At 40.0% G+C, this 14,742-nt stretch overlaps 1 protein-coding gene across 1 annotated transcript; it reads left to right on the top strand.

The window, feature by feature from the left end:
* Positions 1-5,386: 5,386 nt before the first annotated feature.
* On the top strand, positions 5,387-6,806 carry LOC26531981 (E3 ubiquitin-protein ligase COP1-like). The gene is made up of 3 exons (XM_033384471.1): positions 5,387-5,541; positions 5,609-5,775; positions 5,851-6,806. The coding sequence occupies exon 3, from the start codon at positions 6,155-6,157 to the stop codon at positions 6,782-6,784; it is 630 nt and encodes a 209-aa protein (XP_033240362.1). The 5' UTR covers positions 5,387-5,541; positions 5,609-5,775; positions 5,851-6,154; the 3' UTR covers positions 6,785-6,806.
* Positions 6,807-14,742: the final 7,936 nt, after the last annotated feature.

The raw sequence follows: 14,742 nt of genomic DNA on the forward strand, positions 1-14,742 counted from the left end.
TAAAAACAAAACCAACAAAAAAAACAAATGAGTGCGGCGCTCCCCAAATGCCAACTGGGAGCAATACCAAGCTCGGAAAGGCAGCGGCCCAAAGGCCTGGCCCAACCGGCTCTATAGTAGGGAATACCTGCAAGGTGGAAGGTGCCTGTGCGAACCCGAGGGGGTCCCATCCCGAATCCGGTGTGGGTGGCAAGGTAACTCCCGAAGCTGACACCTTGGAAGGAAAGCTAAGCAATATTGCGGCTGCCCGACCTTCTGGTAAAGCGGAGGGGGTTGACTTGCCGTCGACAAGCTCCCAAGCCAGACGCTACACATATGCCGAAAAGAGGAGTGCAGGGCACATACTCCGTCGGCAACACGCCAGCAGTGAAGCCAGCCCATCAGCCGACTGGCTGAAGAAGGTGGAATGGGCTTCGGCCGTGCTCCCGGAGTTCACCTTAGAACAGAAAAAGGTGGCTCCCCAAGCCAAGAGGCAGCGCTCGCAGGAGACACCGGGACCGGTAGCAAAGCGCTCCAGAGTGCTGCCAAATGTCTCCTTTGCGCAGATTGCCAAGGAGAGGACGCTAATTGGTGTCCTCGACAAAGGCAGCGCAGAGGGTAGAATCCCAAGGAGTCAGTGGAAGTGGGTGGAAGCGGCACTGGCCGACCGCTGCTTCGAACTCCTCGACAAAGACCCTGGACCTCCGCCAGTCTGCAAGGACATGGGGTGGTTCCAGGGCAATATTAAGATAATTGCCTGCGAAGACGAGCGCTCTGTAAAGCTTTATAAAACGGCGGTAGCGCAGGTCGGCGAGGACTATGCTGGGGCGAAACTCGTCGCAGTCGACTGGAGCGAGGTGCCCAGCAGACCGAGGGCCAGAATTTGGGTGCCGGCTACCTTTAAGGAGCCAGAACGCATCCTCAATATGCTGCAGAGATGCAACCCAGGACTACCAACCTCAGATTGGAAGATAGCCAAGGTTGAGATGACACAAGGGCCGACTAACCAGGCAGTGCTCGTTCTCAATAAAGAGTCGCTGGCCCCGATAGAGGCAGCAAAAGGAGAGCTAAACTTCGGCTTCAGCTCGGTCACCATCAAGGTGTACAAATCGAACGCGGCGGCCGCGGCGCTTCCTGTCGTCAACCCAGACGTGCAGGATGTCGTTGCGGAGATCGAAGCGCCTGACGACGAGCTGGAGCCAGACCAGGAAGGCTTCTCCTCAGATACAGAACTGATGCTCGACTTCGAGTCAATGTGCCGAGAGAGAGTCTCAGATGACTCGGACGCGGACATCACGGTGGTGGAGAATCTTGAAGATGGTCCTAAGGATCCTTCAAATAAATCTCCACCACTGTAAAGCAGCATCGGCTGCTCTCATACTCCGCCTAGACGCAAGCGGAGCCGACGTAGTCCTGATCCAGGAGCCTTGGGTGGTAGGAGGCAAGGTCTGTGGATTGTGGACGAGGGAATACAAGATCATTGTATCCCAAAATGAAGGTAAAATCCGTACCTGCATACTTGCTAGAAAGCACCTAAATATCTTTCTGCTCCATAATTATAGCGATGGCGATAACATGGCGCAACCCTAGAACTAAAAGGAAATCATCTCAGGCTGGTGGCGTCCTATATGGCCCACGAGGAGGATGATCCTCCGAACGACCTTGTTCGCAAAATAGCCAGCGACAGCGAAAGGACGGACAAAGACCTACTTATAGGTTGCGATGCCAACGCCCACCACACCCAATGGGGGAGTACGGACACGAATGTAAGGGGTGAGTCACTGTTCAGCATCATCCTGAACTCAAATTTTTTCATATGCAATCGGGGTAACGACCCCACATTTATAATTAAAAATCGGCAGGAGGTCATTGACCTCACGCTAGTGTCAAGCAAACTGCTGGACACAATCAAGAGCTGGAGAGTCCTAGGAGACCACTCCTTCTCGGACCATAGGTATATCGAGACGATATTATCCTTCAATATTCCCAAACCAACCGACTATATCAACCCCAGAAAAGCCAACTGGGAAAAATATAACACAACCCTGGAGGATCTACTCCCTCCTAACGCCCCTAATTGCCCGAACACTGAAGACAACCTAAACCGTCTTGTGTACAGGTTTACGGATGCGTGCAACAAAGCCTTCAAGGCAGCATGCCCTTCTACCAGACCAAGGGGGAAAAAGAAACCCGCCTGGTAGGAGTTTATAACTAAGCCCAAAGATTTCTGGCAACAGGTGCTATTTTCCGATGAAAGTAAATTCAATATTTTCCGATCGGATGGATTCCAAACAGTGTGGAGAAAGACAAATACCGAGTTCGACAATAAAAACATAACTCCAACTGTTAAGCATGGTGGTGGAAGTGTCATGGTGTGGGGTTGCATGTCTGCTGCTGGTGTGGGTGAATTGGTATTTATAGACGGCATAATGGACAAAAATATCTATCTGAATATTTTGAAGGACAACCTAAAAAAAGTGTCGAAAATCTAAATTTACCAAATTCCTTCACATTTCAGCAAGACAACGACCCCAAGCATTCGGCCCATATAGTCAAAATGTGGCTTACTTACAATACCGCCCATGTTCTGCCACACCCACCACAGTCCCCGGACCTCAATCCAATTGAACATTTGTGGGAGGAATTGGATAGGCGCATTAGAAAGCGGGCTATAAGGACAAAAGCCGACCTAAAACAAGCCTTAATGGAAGAATGGCAAAATATAGGGGAGGAAACTACTAAAAAATTAGTAGACTCGATGCCAGCTCGCTTATCGGCCGTCATTAAGGCTAAGGGATTAAACACCAAATATTAAAAATTTTTTACATATCTTATTTTTAAGTTTTTCTTGGGGTGTGCCAATAATTTTGTTCATCAAAATATACCTTATTTTTTAGTTTTTTAATTTTTACTATTACTATGTTTAAGTTTTTGAAATAAGTTTTTTGTTTATGTATAATAAATACTTTAATCTCTTTGTTCAATATACTTTTTACGATTTATTTTCATTCCAAGGGTCACACGGTGGCCAGAAAGTTTAAAAAGCTTACTGTGCCAAAAATTTAGTTCGTCACTGTATATACTGTATGGTTAGTGACTTTATATTCCGTGGGCCACGTGAAATTGAAGCAGCGCAGCGCTGTTCTAGTCGGCTGTGGCAGATCCGCATGGTTCTTTTGCTGCTCCTATGTACATATGTATATGTTTCGCTGTCGGCGCTCTCTCTGCCCGCTTTCGGATTCCGTCGCTTTGGTTCTGCCCGAAGTTCGGGCCTCTTCTTGCCGTTACTTTGTATATATATGTGTATGTGTATGCCGTTTTTTTGTCTGGGCTGTGGAAATCTATGGATGGCAGCTGCGCCTAGTGATGGAATGTTTTGTGACTATTTTTGAGCAGATTTTTTAAGCTTTTGATAGTCACCAAAAAAGTGGAATAAAATTAGTAAAAACCAATGTAGACAAGTTGTAAGGTTTTACATATATGTATGTATTTCAAATAAATTGTCAATCGCGCGCTTTCCGACGGGAATGTGGAAAGACAAAATGTAGATGCCGGTCGCACCTTGAATACTCTCATGGATAATTATTCTAATATAAAGTCTGTGTTTTCATGATAAGAGGCCTATTTGAAAACTGAAAATACGTTTTAAGCTATACTGTAACTGAAAAGGCTATAAAACACGAAGCCCTTTTAACTAAAGTGACAGCTAATATTGAACGAGCACAAGCCTCAGGGCTCAAATAATAGAGCTGTTTTCAGAAGACTGGGAGTCGACATTAAGAAAGTTCAAGATAAAGAAATATTTACGATTTTCCACATTTGATTAAATCGCTAAGGAACATTGTCCGAGATAGAAATCTTTATACCCCTGATGGCGTTGTTTCATGGAAAATAGTCGAAGAACTGTATGAAATCGATTCCAGAAATTCAACGCGACTCTGCCCGAAATTAACAACAAAGCATATATATCCAAATAGCTTTGAAAATATGAAGGTCAAATATGCCACTCAAGTGTTTAGCCATAGTGTAGCCGCTGCTCTTCGAACAATGATTAGTTCTGGAGGCTTCTTAAAGTGCAAAGAAAATGCAGAAGCGAAGGCTACATTTATTGAAAAAATGAATCGATTATTCGACTGTCTCAATAATCATGTCCTCTACGATAAAAGCCCATTTAGGAGTGCACTGCAAGACAAAAATCTTGTCAATGAGACCCTGTCGGATATGCGAAAATATTTTGAAGAATTTAAATATCCACAGGAAGGGTATCATTTTAACGATCCATACTTTCATTGGCCCAAAATGTTTGGAGTGAAAGTGCTGAAGTTTTATTATATTGCTACATCCAAATTAAACCAAGACCCATTAGAAAATTTATTTTATTTAATCAGATCTCGCGGTGTTACCAACAATAATCCAACTATGTATGAATTTAATGTAATTATTAGTAAAATGCTTTCTATGAAAGTTCTAACTTCCACTACAGTATCTGGGAACTGTTCGCCAAATGAAGATACGATGTTAATTAGCATTATAAAAGATAATGTGTCAAGTGAGTCGGCATCAGAGTCTAAAACTTTAGATGACGATATCTTGATTTCCACTAACGAAGATGCAGAGTTAGAACTTTCTATAGAAGCAACAGATTTAAGTATCCAAGCCGCATTTAATGAGAATGCATTAAGATATTATGCAGGGTATTTATTGCATAAGATGCTGAAAAAGTAAAAATGCTCTGAACTTTTAAAATCGTCCGATGAGGTCCGATGTTCTTCCGAGTATTTAATACTCAATAAAAATTTTGGCTATGTCAGCACTAGTTTGAAACTTAAAGCTCCTTCTGAAGATTTTTTTACATTAGTTAAAACTTATTTTGATATATTTAATCGGCATAGAAGAATCTGCATAAATATGCAGACTGGTTTAAATTTGCCGATCCGTGCTTTGTACACCGAAATCATCTGCTCAATCAGTTTGTATTGATTTTGATTAGAACAAATTTTAAATGGTTAACAGATAGGATGATAGGGAATCAAAATGCAAAATCATACGAAAAGAAGCTCAAAATTTAGCGGCAGTAGGATTTTTAATTTCATTTTGTAAAATTGATGTATAACTAGCTAGCAACTAGCTACGCAACTAGTTACGCGGGAAGCGAACGCGGAGCAGTCGAAAAAGAACCGAAAAACGAAGCCGCCTTCGTTTTGTTTTCGAAGTCGGCAAATAACCGCAATTCTGTGGAGTTACAGTACCCACTCAGCTAGTTATTACCGAGCCACGACATGCAATAAGCACCGAAATGGTAAGTTAATCGTGATATTTTACTGTTCTTGCGCTCGTGGAATGAAAGAGACAAGAATTTACACAAGCAAAATGCATTTGTTCTGCTCGTTTGCTTTATGCGTTGATTTTGTTCACTTCTGTACAACATCTAATCGCTGAAAGAGTCGTTTGCGGGAACATTTGTTAAAAAAGTGAGAAAAGAAATTAATAAATAAACAAAATAAATAAAAACTATTTATATACTTTTAAAAACTCTGCAACAGGAGAATGCAGTTATTCGTGGTAAGACTAATAAAGATTAATAGAAAAATATTTTTATAATCAAATTAATTAACAACATTGTTTTTAGATCAATTGAATGCAGTGATCCAAATTTTAGCGGATCAAACTGTTTTAATAAAGCAGCTGGTAAAGGAGAAGGGGGAATCGAATCCCATTCGGGGACAGTTCCCTATAAAACGTGAGGAAGAGCTTGTTGAACTGGAAGAAAAAATAAAATTAAATAGGGACATTTATGTAAGTATATCTAAACTCTAAATTTTATGACTTTTTTCTCTGTCTTATCTTTATATTTTAATGTTTCACTTACAGATAACACCAATGAAATCGATTCTCAAGCCAGCTGGCGTTTTGAGCGGCTTAAACTTTATTTTGAGTGAGGTATTTTGTGTTGGCCGGACTCCGTTCTGGTATTTTTCAGGGTTGTAATAATAGTTTTGCTATCGATTGTTCCTGGTAAAATTTTTCTGAATTATGTGAATATTCGAATTGTTGTGCCATAAGTCCGATTTCATTGCACATTACGACCCATTGCGTGTCAGACACTCCACGCTCTATTTCGGTGACCCTTGATTTTGGACATCGCAATTTAAATGTAAATATTAATATAGACAGTATGAGCAGCGAGAATTTGCAGGTTAGCTCTAGCACCGGAACCAGCACACAATCTTCGCAATCTACCCCGAATGCTTCAGTCTCCAGCAACATATCCGATGGAGAGAACTCGGGCTCAAGGGCTGCTCCCCCCATGGTGACTGCTGGAGGAATTCTAAATCGCATCGTTTCGGGAATTAGGTCTGCGTACCTTGAGATACTAGTCCGGATACCAATGGTGGTGCCCCGTAATAATCGCTCCGATTCAACATCGAATCGTGCTCCAGAGGCGGCGATTGGCTTGCGCACTCCCAACTCCCTCTCAACAGACAGGATTAGGGCCCCATCTACCAGTCGGCGTCGCCGCCACGCCAGCACCAATACCGCTACCACAGGTCCCACTGCATCGGATGCCGAAGTCAGCGGTCCGTCGAGACCGAAGCGCCAGCGCACCGACTCAAACGAGTCCTTGGAAGAAACCTACAATTGCCCCATTTGTTTCGAGAGCGTATCGAGCCGAGATCCAGTGGCCACCAAATGCGGACACGTTTTCTGCCGCCAATGCATTCGCACTGTCATACGCCGCTTTCACAAGTGTCCCGTGTGCAGGATGCGCTCGACCCTGAGGCAGCTTAAATCTATTACTATGTAGACCTGTCCTTCAAGTCATCCCAAGAGCCTCCATCTTTCCAAGGGAAGAAGGCCCTTAGGACCCACAAAGAATTTTTTGCAGCTTTGCTAGGTAAAATACCATTTACACTTCTAGAGATTTAAACATTTTTCATATAAATTAAAACAAATAATAATTACAGAATGTATTCCGCCTGGCGATGAGCCCCCCGAAAACACTGTACGGAAGGCAATGCAAAGGATGAAGAAAAGGTTTTTTAAAAAGAAGAGTCTTGCAAAAAACCAGGAGTAGGCTAAGCAGCATATAATTAAAAATTATTCGTTATATTGAAAGACATTGTGTTTTTATTTTTGTATTATTCCAGATTGCCAGATTGACTACTACCAGTAGTCAGTTCGGAACTAGTTACTGGTAACTAGGTCAGAGCTAGCTAAAGGTAATCGAAGGGTAGTCGAGTGCGGAACTAGTTGCTGGCTTTCTACTGGTAATTAGTTAGGAACTACCTCCTGAGCAACTAGCTACGGGAAATCGAAGGGTAACCAGGAGTGGTTCCGCCCTAGAAAATGCATGCGTTAAATTCTCCGCTGAAATATATTGCGGGTAATCGATCTGGAACCAGGGAGGTGAGAATGGTAGCTAGTGCGGCACCGGTGCGGAACTAGTTGCCTGGTACATCCGTGGTATAGCGACTGATGTCCCTCCTTCTCTCTCTTTTTCCCCTCTCTGGCTCACCTCTCTTTTTCGCCACCCTTCTCTTCTCTTCTCCTCTCCTTTTCCGATTCGCTTTCTTTTGTCTTTTTGTCGTTCTACCAGTAGTTATAGAACCGTAAAGTCGCATCACGCGCAATTCTTGAAAACTCGTTAATGGGAAACGATCTGTAAGCGCAAGTAAAAAATTGGGCGCTTTATCTTGGATGCAGAGCGTAATTATATAATTTGTTTGTTAGATGTATGAAATAAGTATTGACCCAATTAACATTGTTTTCACAGAAACTGTGCCAAATCAACAGCCAATATCGCGAGAGTACATGCATTTTTAATTATTTGTGCATAATGCACAATATCTAAAAAAAAATCCGAATACAGTTTTGGCCGAGCAACGGTTAAAGGCTGCATGTAAATGTAAATTATCGATTTGAAAGTTAAAATCCATGTATACCTTAGAATAATAAAGAAAATTGAATTTTTAGTTGAAAATGCCTCGTGGCTCAGAATTGTCTGAGGAAGAACAGGGAAGGATCAAGGGAATGAAGTTAGCCGGCATGAAAACTGGTCGCATCGCTTCTCTAATGAATCGAAATCGTAATACAATTTCGACCTTTTTAAAAGATCCAGACGGTTACAGCATAGATCGTCGGCTTGGCCCGGTACCAACCATTACCGAACGCACAAAACGGCACATGCGGCAGCTGGCAACTGAAGACATGATGAGCTGCAACAAAATTAAGGCAGAACTGGATTTAAAAAATCACCAGGCAACGTGTGCGCCAAATTCTACACGAAAATTTGAACCTCACATATCAAAACAAAGTTGAACCTCGCTTAAGTAAACGGCATAAAGATGCGCGCATGGCCTTTTATGAAAAACACAAGTTCTGGGACCTCGAATTCGAAAATATCATTTTTAGTGACGAAAAAAAATTTAATTTAGATGGTCCAGACGGCCATCATAAGTATTGGAGAGATCCATGTCATCCACGGGCAACTTGCTACAAGCGGAACCATGGCGGTGGATCGTTTATGGTTTGGGCTGCATTTAGTGCTAAAGGAAAGTCCCCAATTTGTTTTTTATCCGGCCGAATGAATGCTCAAGCTTATATAGAATTGGTAGATAGTGAGCTAATTCCATTTGCTGAGCATTTCCATGGGTACCAATGGACCTTTCAACAGGACAATGCGCCAATTCACGTTGCCCGTGCTACAATAGCCTAATTTGAGACCAACAAGATACCATTGATGAAGTGGCCGGCAATGAGTCCGGACTTAAATCCAATTGAGGATCTGTGGGGAATACTTGCAGCGAAAGTCTATGCCTGTACACGGCAGTACGATACATTGAAGCAACTGAAACAAGCGATAGTTACAGAATGGGACAGGATAGAGTTATCAACTCTACAAAACTTGGCAAATTCAATGCCCAGTAGCTCGCACACATCTCGACAAACAGGTGAATTTTTAAGCAGTCAAAACGTCGAATTAATGACTCATCCTCCCTACAGTCCTGACTTGGCACCCAGTGACTTCTTTTTATCCCCTAACATAAAAAAAAAACAGCGTGGTCAACGTTTTACGAGCGCCGAAGAAGCAGTTGAAGAGTTTAAAAACCATGTTTTGGAGGTGTCTCAAGAGGAGTGGAAAAACTGCTATGATTCAATGGTTCAAGCGAATGTAAAAGTGTATTGATCATCAGGGGGAATATTTTGAAAAACAATAAAACCATTTTCATTCAAAAATTGTTGTTCTTATTTCCTATTCCCGAAATATAAATAGCAACCCTCATAAATCAAGAAACAAGCTTCTCAAGCTACAAATAAGAAAGAGTCAGAGGTATCACAAAATTGTATGAAGTTCCCGATAGAATCGATGATGGAGTTGGAGCATTTCAACATCATAACTCCCGAGCTTGTTGTATTAGAACACAGAAATATAAAACTAATGTGACACAAAAAATTGGAGCAAAGTTCCATAAACAAATAGAATCAAATAGTTTCTACTTTATTAGAGATAGCATTCAAAATATTTAAAGTTGTATTACATTTAAAATAACACGTTGCATATGATGTGCTCATGTATTTCCCATTAATTCACTAATTCCAGAAACGATGAAAAATTACACAAACCTATTTAACATGGATTCAGCCAATATTGCCAAAATAATGAGTACATTCCAGTCATGTAAGAAAATTTCTTTATATTGGCCAAATAAATATTACAACAATTATTTCTAATTGCAGTTATCTTGGAAAAAATAGAAGAACTAGATCATCAAATGTGTATTATAATATAATAAACATTGAATTTTCTTTAAGATTGATTGTAATTTAAGAAAGATTTGCTTTGGAAGACGGCGATTTTGACCGATTTACTCAAAAAATTTTCCAATAGGCCCAGGACAGAATGTCAAAGGGGCAAAAGCAAATAAAACGTTAAATTAAATAATAAATTTATTATATAATAATCTGTGTACTACAAGTATTAAAAAAATATTTGGTTATAAATAAGTGGACTGTATTATTTTAACATAGGTTTTATTTAATCTATCTACTGATTATTTTGTCGTATTACAAAGAGCGGCGCTAAAGCGATATGCGTGCGGTTGGTTGCGGCTAGAATTTTGTACTAAAATCAACTGCACGAAAAGAAGTCGAGCAAAGAGGAATTGAAAGATCATGCGATGCGACGGTCCAATGGCAAACAGTCCACATCGATGTATGCGTGTGCAGCTGAGGGTTGGGGTTGTGTGAGAACGTTACAGTTATGTTTTGAGCACAAGCAATAGCAACACAATTCTGCGCGTAAAAATAGGTGCTCAAGTGGGAAAATACAATAATGAGCACATGAATAGGGCAAGTTATAATTTAAATGAATATTGAACTAAAGTTATGCGGCTATTTTCTCATCAATATTATTTAAAAAATATATGTATGTAATATTGAATTTTTAATATTACTTTGGGCTTGCAAATCTTTACGACATTTTATGGAGCGACGAAACAAAAATAAGTTTAGGTCGGGAATGATTGTGAGAGCAATGTACGATGCCCTAAAGGAAAGGGATTTGTTCCAAGTTTTACCGAAAAAACTGTCAAACATGATGGTGGCAATATATGTATGTATGTAATTATATGGGACTGCTCCTCCGGTACGGCGTAGGTCCACATGCCAGACAACGAACAGAACGAACGCTGGGGAATGAAAATTCTACTTGGAGCGAGATAACGACCCAACAAAAACACGTGGGGAGGTTTAACAAACAAATTGACTAAGTTTTTATTTTTAGCAAACAAAAATTATGGGTGCTTTCGCCTTCTCTATCGCTCTCTCAATCTGTCATCCAACAAACGTCGACATTAATAAATCAATCGCAATATACGCTGCTTAAGACGCGCATTAAACAATTACATACATACATACATACATATGTACATACATACATATATCACAAAAAACAAAATTTCTGTCGTTTAAAAAAAAATCATTTGGAACCACGGCTAATTTTTTCTTTTTTGCACAAGCAGCAGAAACGGTGCTCGCTTCGTCTACTTTTCGTTCTGCTTGCGTTTATTGCTAGCGTTCCTCTTTGCGGTCTTCTTCCCGCTTGAAACGTTTCTAAAGCGGCTGCCGATATGAATGCGAGAAACAACGGCAATTGGCAGTGGACTGTACTTTGACGTTGAAAAGCTTGTCGTGACGCTAAAGAATATACAGTCAGCACAACATTTATTCGGACACTCGTCTATGTCAACTTTCTTTATAAATAACTTGAAAAGTATTTAAGTTTGACAAAAAATTTTTATTTGATTATGAACATGGTTATTACTACTACTAATTTTAAATCTAAAAAAAAAAAAACTTCTTTGGCGTATCAAAAAAAAATTAAAAGTATCAAAAAAGCCACCTTTTTACGCACAACAATTATTCGGACACTTTTTATTTTGTACGAAAAAAACTTATTGTCCCCCATTTTTTCTGATTTCAATATTTGGCGGGGCCGCCCTTAGCTTCAATAACAGCTTTTAGACGTCGGGGCATACTTTTTACCAAATTATTGGTTTCATTTGGATCAATTTTCTCCAATTCCGTCATCAGAGCCGTTTTAATGATTTTCTTGGAGGAAATTTTATGTTTCCTAATTTTTATTTCTAGCAAATCCCAAACATGCTCTATGGCGTTCAGATCTGGTGACTGCGGCGGCGTTTTTAACTGCTTGCACTGATACAACAGCCATTCTTGGACCAAAAACGTGGTATTTTTGGGGTCATTGTCTTATTGAAACAAGAAATTCATCGCTTTAAGACCCAATTTTTCGACACTCTCCATGAAAAATTTTTTGTCAAACTTAAATACTTTTCAAGTTATTTATAAAGAAAGTTGACATAGACGAGTGTCCGAATAAATGTTGTGCTGACTGTAATTCCACTAACCATACAGTACAGTCAAGGAAAAAAGTCAACATACAGCACCGATTTTTCAATATTTCGGGTTTTTGCAATGAAAATTAAAAAAGTTGGTATGCCATTATTTAGGACACTTAAAGTTATTATTATTTCAGAAAAAAACTTAAACAAATATTATGTATACTAAAGTTACAACGAAAAAACATAAAATGTTTACGGAAAAAAGTCTACATACTATTTTGACGCCTAGCTTCATTGCGTATCAAGTGTGTTTACTGGCTGGAAAAAAGTATTATTGCTACTCTTTTTTTGGGAAAAAATGGAAAAAAGGAAGGAAATACAGTCTTCTGTTCGCAATTTAATTATTAGCCTTCGTAATGATAATAAATCATATGGCGAAATCGCGGATATAGTTGAATTAAGTCGATCCACCGTCCAGACCATCATTCGCAACAACAACAACAATTCCACGGAAAATAAGATTAGATCTGGAAGGCCAAAAAAGCTATCGAGTCGCGACGAGAGAAGCATCCTCCAAAATTGGCGGAACACATCGAAAAGTGTTCAGGAGTCATTGTGCACCCAAAAACAATTGCCAATTTTTTGCACAAGGATGGTTTCAAGAGCCGAGTTCCACGAAAGAAACCATTTATTTCAGAAAAGAATCGGATTTTGCGCCTGGAATTCGCCAAAGCGCACTTAAATAAGGATTCAAACTTTTTGAAAAGCGTTTTATTTACAGATGAAAGTAAATACAACATTTTCGGAAGTGATGGCCGTTCCAGAGTTTGGAGAAAGGCAAACACCGTTCTTGACCCTATAAACATGATACCCACCGTCAAGCATGGAGGTGGTAGTGTAATGGTTTGGGGCGGTATGGCGTCGCCTGGAGTAGGTCATTTGGTGTTTGTGGAAGGGAATATGGATCGCTTCCAGTATAAGAAGATATTGGAAGAAAATTTGGAAACATCGGTGGATACATTGAGCCTGGGAAGCAGTTGGATCTTCCAACAGGACAACAATCCAAAGCACACCGCATATGTTGTGCGAGATTGGTTGCTGTCCCCAAGACAGCTTCATTCACCACCCCAATCGCCAGACCTTAACCCAATCGAACATCTTTGGGACATTTTAGAAAGATTGGTACGGAAGTATAACATCAGCAGTCGGGAAAGCCTCAAAACCTCCCTCATTCGAGCTTGGGCCGAAGTTCCGCCCACAACAACCGAAAATTTACTGGCATCGATGCCCCGACGACTACAGGCTGTAATAGATGCCAATGGTGGACCAACCAAATATTAAAAGTATAAAAGTATTAATATTAAGATGACTTTGAGACTATAATACAAAAGCATAGAGACTGTATGTAAACTTTTTTCCGTGAACAGTTCTGATTAAATTATTTCCCATTTCTGACGGAACATAAAGCAATTCGAAATCAGCATCTTTTCTATAAACAATACCATCTTCTAGTACAACATTTTTCACTGGTTCTCTTTCGAACTTATACTTCAACTGAATTATAGTGCTATCTCTATTTTCTATATCTATAACTGAAACTATTAGATCCTTATTTTTGTGTTCCCCAACTGAAACTTTTGAGTCGTAACTGAATTCTGGACCTATTGTGTCGTACCGAAAACTTTTCCAGCTCCGTTGGTGCTTCTAAATTGACTAAGTATATACCTAACTGAGTCGTACTTAATGGTTCACTATAAAAACTTCTAATGTTTTTAATTATTCTGCCTATAATAAAAATCTTTCCTAATTCCTCTTCAAATGACTCGATTTGAATAGGAACATCTCCTCTTACAAAGCAAAAATGATCTGGCTTACTATCTTTTAGGGTACTGTTCTGAATCTTTAAAACCTTGCCTACTAGCAATACTGGTTCTTTATCGGGAGCAACGTACCTATCTTCGATTGTTTTTCTGAATATTTGTTCTAAGATATGTGTTGGCTTTCGGACAAAATGTTTAAGAGTTTGCAAATAATTTTCAAAAGCGTAAGAGGATCCTGAAATCGGGTTTCCGACTTGCTTTACAGTCTCTCTTACGTGAAGTAAGCCGTGAACATTGTAGGACACACTGTTTTCACCGAAAATAATAGGAAAGTTCTCAACAAACAGATTTAACATTTTTTGAGCATTTTCTATATTACTTTCGCGCTGTTTTTGCGAGCAGAGTAGTCTATATATATGCACAGTGCAGCAATAGAAAGACATAGTACAGCTCTTCATGGATTGTATCTTTAAGAGCTACAATCCCAGTATGCAATAGGAATTGCCTAAACTCAGTGCTTTTCCAGTTCGGAAGCTCTAACAATGTTCTGGGCTTCCGTGCAAACTCCCTGGGTATATGACTTCGCATTGATGTTAATATTTCGGAAATCGTAACTTTATTTTGTTTAGAAATTTTACTTTTTACTTTATTATAAAATATTCTTTCCAAAAATTTTCGCATTACACCCAAATCTACAAGATGCATGCAATCAGGGGAACTTGAGTAATCATTAGGACCCCAAGCTTTTCAAAAGCGGAAGGAACCGTTAAATAATCACTACTATGATGCTTTGGATACTTTCGGCTTGAAAAAGCTTCATCTGTTATTAACTCTGCACAACTAGTGCTGTAAGTTAATGTAGAATCCACTTTATGCGCTACCTGTATACATTTGGTACAGCCGTGGCTTGACGTGTGTCCAGGTGTGCCTGTAACAAATGCTCTTGCAGGAGCATCGCAAACAACAGCTCGAATTTTCAAGTGAACAGTTTTATCTTGAATGGTGAGTCCATTTGCCTTTAAATCGGACAACTCATTTGTGAACTTTGACAAAAACCCTTCAGAATTAAATGGCTTATTGTG

This window comes from Drosophila pseudoobscura, chromosome X, assembly GCF_009870125.1.
Source record: "Drosophila pseudoobscura strain MV-25-SWS-2005 chromosome X, UCI_Dpse_MV25, whole genome shotgun sequence".
NCBI lineage: Eukaryota > Metazoa > Arthropoda > Insecta > Diptera > Drosophilidae > Drosophila > Drosophila pseudoobscura.

Coding starts and splice junctions, on each gene's coding strand:
- LOC26531981 (XM_033384471.1), top strand. CDS start 6,155: ATGAGCAGCGAGAATTTGCAGGTTAGCTCTAGCACCGGAACCAGCACA.